This window comes from Cololabis saira, chromosome 6 (assembly GCF_033807715.1).
Source record: "Cololabis saira isolate AMF1-May2022 chromosome 6, fColSai1.1, whole genome shotgun sequence".
In the NCBI taxonomy this organism is placed as follows: Eukaryota; Metazoa; Chordata; class Actinopteri; order Beloniformes; family Belonidae; genus Cololabis; species Cololabis saira.
The window spans coordinates 8,349,954-8,352,257 of NC_084592.1; the positions used below are offsets into that span (position 1 = coordinate 8,349,954).

The 2,304-nt window shown below is 40.8% G+C and overlaps 1 protein-coding gene across 1 annotated transcript; it reads left to right on the forward strand.

The window, feature by feature from the left end:
* Positions 1-900: 900 nt before the first annotated feature.
* LOC133445757 (gamma-crystallin M3-like) lies at positions 901-1,812 on the forward strand. The gene is made up of 3 exons (XM_061723171.1): positions 901-1,052; positions 1,141-1,383; positions 1,482-1,812. The coding sequence occupies exons 1-3, from the start codon at positions 1,044-1,046 to the stop codon at positions 1,752-1,754; spliced, it is 525 nt and encodes a 174-aa protein (XP_061579155.1). The 5' UTR covers positions 901-1,043; the 3' UTR covers positions 1,755-1,812.
* The last annotated feature ends 492 nt before the right edge of the window (positions 1,813-2,304 follow it).

Consider the following 2,304-nt stretch of genomic DNA (forward strand, 5'->3'; position numbering starts at 1 on the left):
ATGGGATGACAGGGTTATGACCCCTTTGATCGTGGAGGAGAGGGGCCGGCGATGTCCTGAAGGACCTGGGAAACTAATTTGGTGAGACTGAAATGTAAAATTATTGATAAATATATTGATAACAGTCTTAAAATTATATAAAGTTTGAATTGACTAATAATTAGTGCTTTATATAGTGAATAGCTCAAAATAAGACATGCAAACTGATTATGGCCATTTCTGTCAGGCCTGTACTGAATTGTATTCAAACTAGAACATGGAATTGTAGCACTATGTGACCAGTTAACTTGTGATTTAATTCCCGTTTTCTTTAGGGAGGGAAAAGCAGACGGTTACCAAAGACTAAAGATACGGTACTAGTAATCAGATAAACAAATTAAAAATGTTATTCCCTCTAAGGGATAGGGTGGTAGGGTCCCAACAGACAAATGAAGATCATTTTGTGTATGTTGTGTGTATGTGTATGTTTATAGATAATGTTCAGACAACTTTTGTTTGCCGCCACCTTTGTATCATCAGTTTGTACGCGTCAACTACCGAGTCCTTTATCTGATGACGTACATACATGCTTAAAATTGTGATATACAGTGTGTGCCTCTTCAAGCAACCAAATAAGCAAGTTTTGTTTACGTAGATGTGAATTACATAGTAGCATATCAGACTTGTGTGGTCACACAAAAGGATATTCACAGCTGTAAATGGTCCACTTACCAATCAGAGCGCTATACAGTGTGTTTTGAAATGTGTAAAAGAGACTATTGTTCATCACTGTGTATTGTACCTTCAAAAACTGCCCTTTGTATTGACTTCCCTATGGAAAAATCCATTCTAAAGTCTTCTAGGGGATCCAGTCACATGGAAATGGCACAAATGCCCCTCAGCACTGTATAGGCCTCTATACCATGTTGCTGGGTCAGTGGTTTACACAATGGGAGCCACAGATTCTTTGGGTTTGGTCAGGTATAAAAGTAACAGTTAAAACAGGACCACCATCAGTGCAGCACAACCTCGTACTCTAAAGAACGAACACCACTACCATCACCATGGGAAAGGTAAGCACACTCTCCTCATCACATTTAAAGCATTAGTTATATGGATGTTAGTTTGTATCCTATTAATGTTACTTTTGGTACTTTCCAGATCATCTTCTACGAGGACAGGAACTTCCAGGGTCGCTCCTATGAGACCAGCAGCGACTGCTCTGACATGTCCTCCTACCTGAGCAGGTGTCACTCCTGCAGGGTGGAGAGTGGCTGCTTCATGGTCTACGACCGTCCCAACTTCATGGGAAACCAGTACTTCATGAGGAGGGGCGAGTACTCAGACTACATGAGCATGATGGGAATGAGGGACTGCATCAGGTCCTGCCGTAATATCCCCATGGTAGGATACAATCTATACTCTTTTTTTATAAAACACTTTTAAACTGTAATTAGGTGAGAAACAACCTTTGAACATGATGTTGCTAATGTTTCCTACAGCATAGAGGCCAGTTCAGGATGAAGATCTTCGAGAGAGAGAACTTCCAGGGCATGAGTCATGAGCTGATGGAAGACTGCGACAACATCATGGACCGTTACCGCATGTCCGACTGCATGTCCTGCCACGTGATGGACGGCCACTGGCTGATGTACGAGCAGCCCCAATTCAGAGGCAAGATGATGTACCTGAGGCCCGGAGAGTACAGGAGCTTCAGGGAGATGGGAATGAGCGGCACAAGGTTCATGAGCATGAAGCGCATCATGGACATGTAAAACCCAATGTGTACATTACATCAAAGTCACCAAACTGAATAAAACTTTTTTTGACAAATGTTGCTGCCACTTGAGTCGGTTTCATATAGATGAGTTGCTGATTATCTATGGTGAACAGCACAGACAATACTTGATGAGAAAAAGTGCTTCCAAAAAGGGGAATGAAGAATAATTTTGGCACATTTGGTACAATTTTAAATCTTTTCCTTCAACAGCTGCTTTTGAAAAGATTAAAAAAGACATTCCTATAAAAATAATCACTGACTTTGAAAATACAAATATAGTTGGACCACCACTGATTTTACTTTAGAAACAAAAAGTATGGGACCCAAAGTAACTAAAAGCAGAATGTCACTGTAAAAGAAAATGAAGAAAGCATTCCTTCCCAGTCTGGCCTCACAGACTGCTGTCCTCGCTCACAGTTTCTGAGAAAGTGATCTAAAACCTGCTGACAGACTAATAAACGCTACAGAAACACGCCTTAGCCTATAATCAAACAGAGAATAAAGCTCTTATGGGTTTTATAGAGCAGTGAGTTTTTAGATGTCGA

Coding starts and splice junctions, on each gene's coding strand:
- LOC133445757 (XM_061723171.1), top strand. Junction 1,384..1,481: donor CCTGCCGTAATATCCCCATG/GTAGGATACAAT, acceptor TGTTTCCTACAG/CATAGAGGCCAGTTCAGGAT.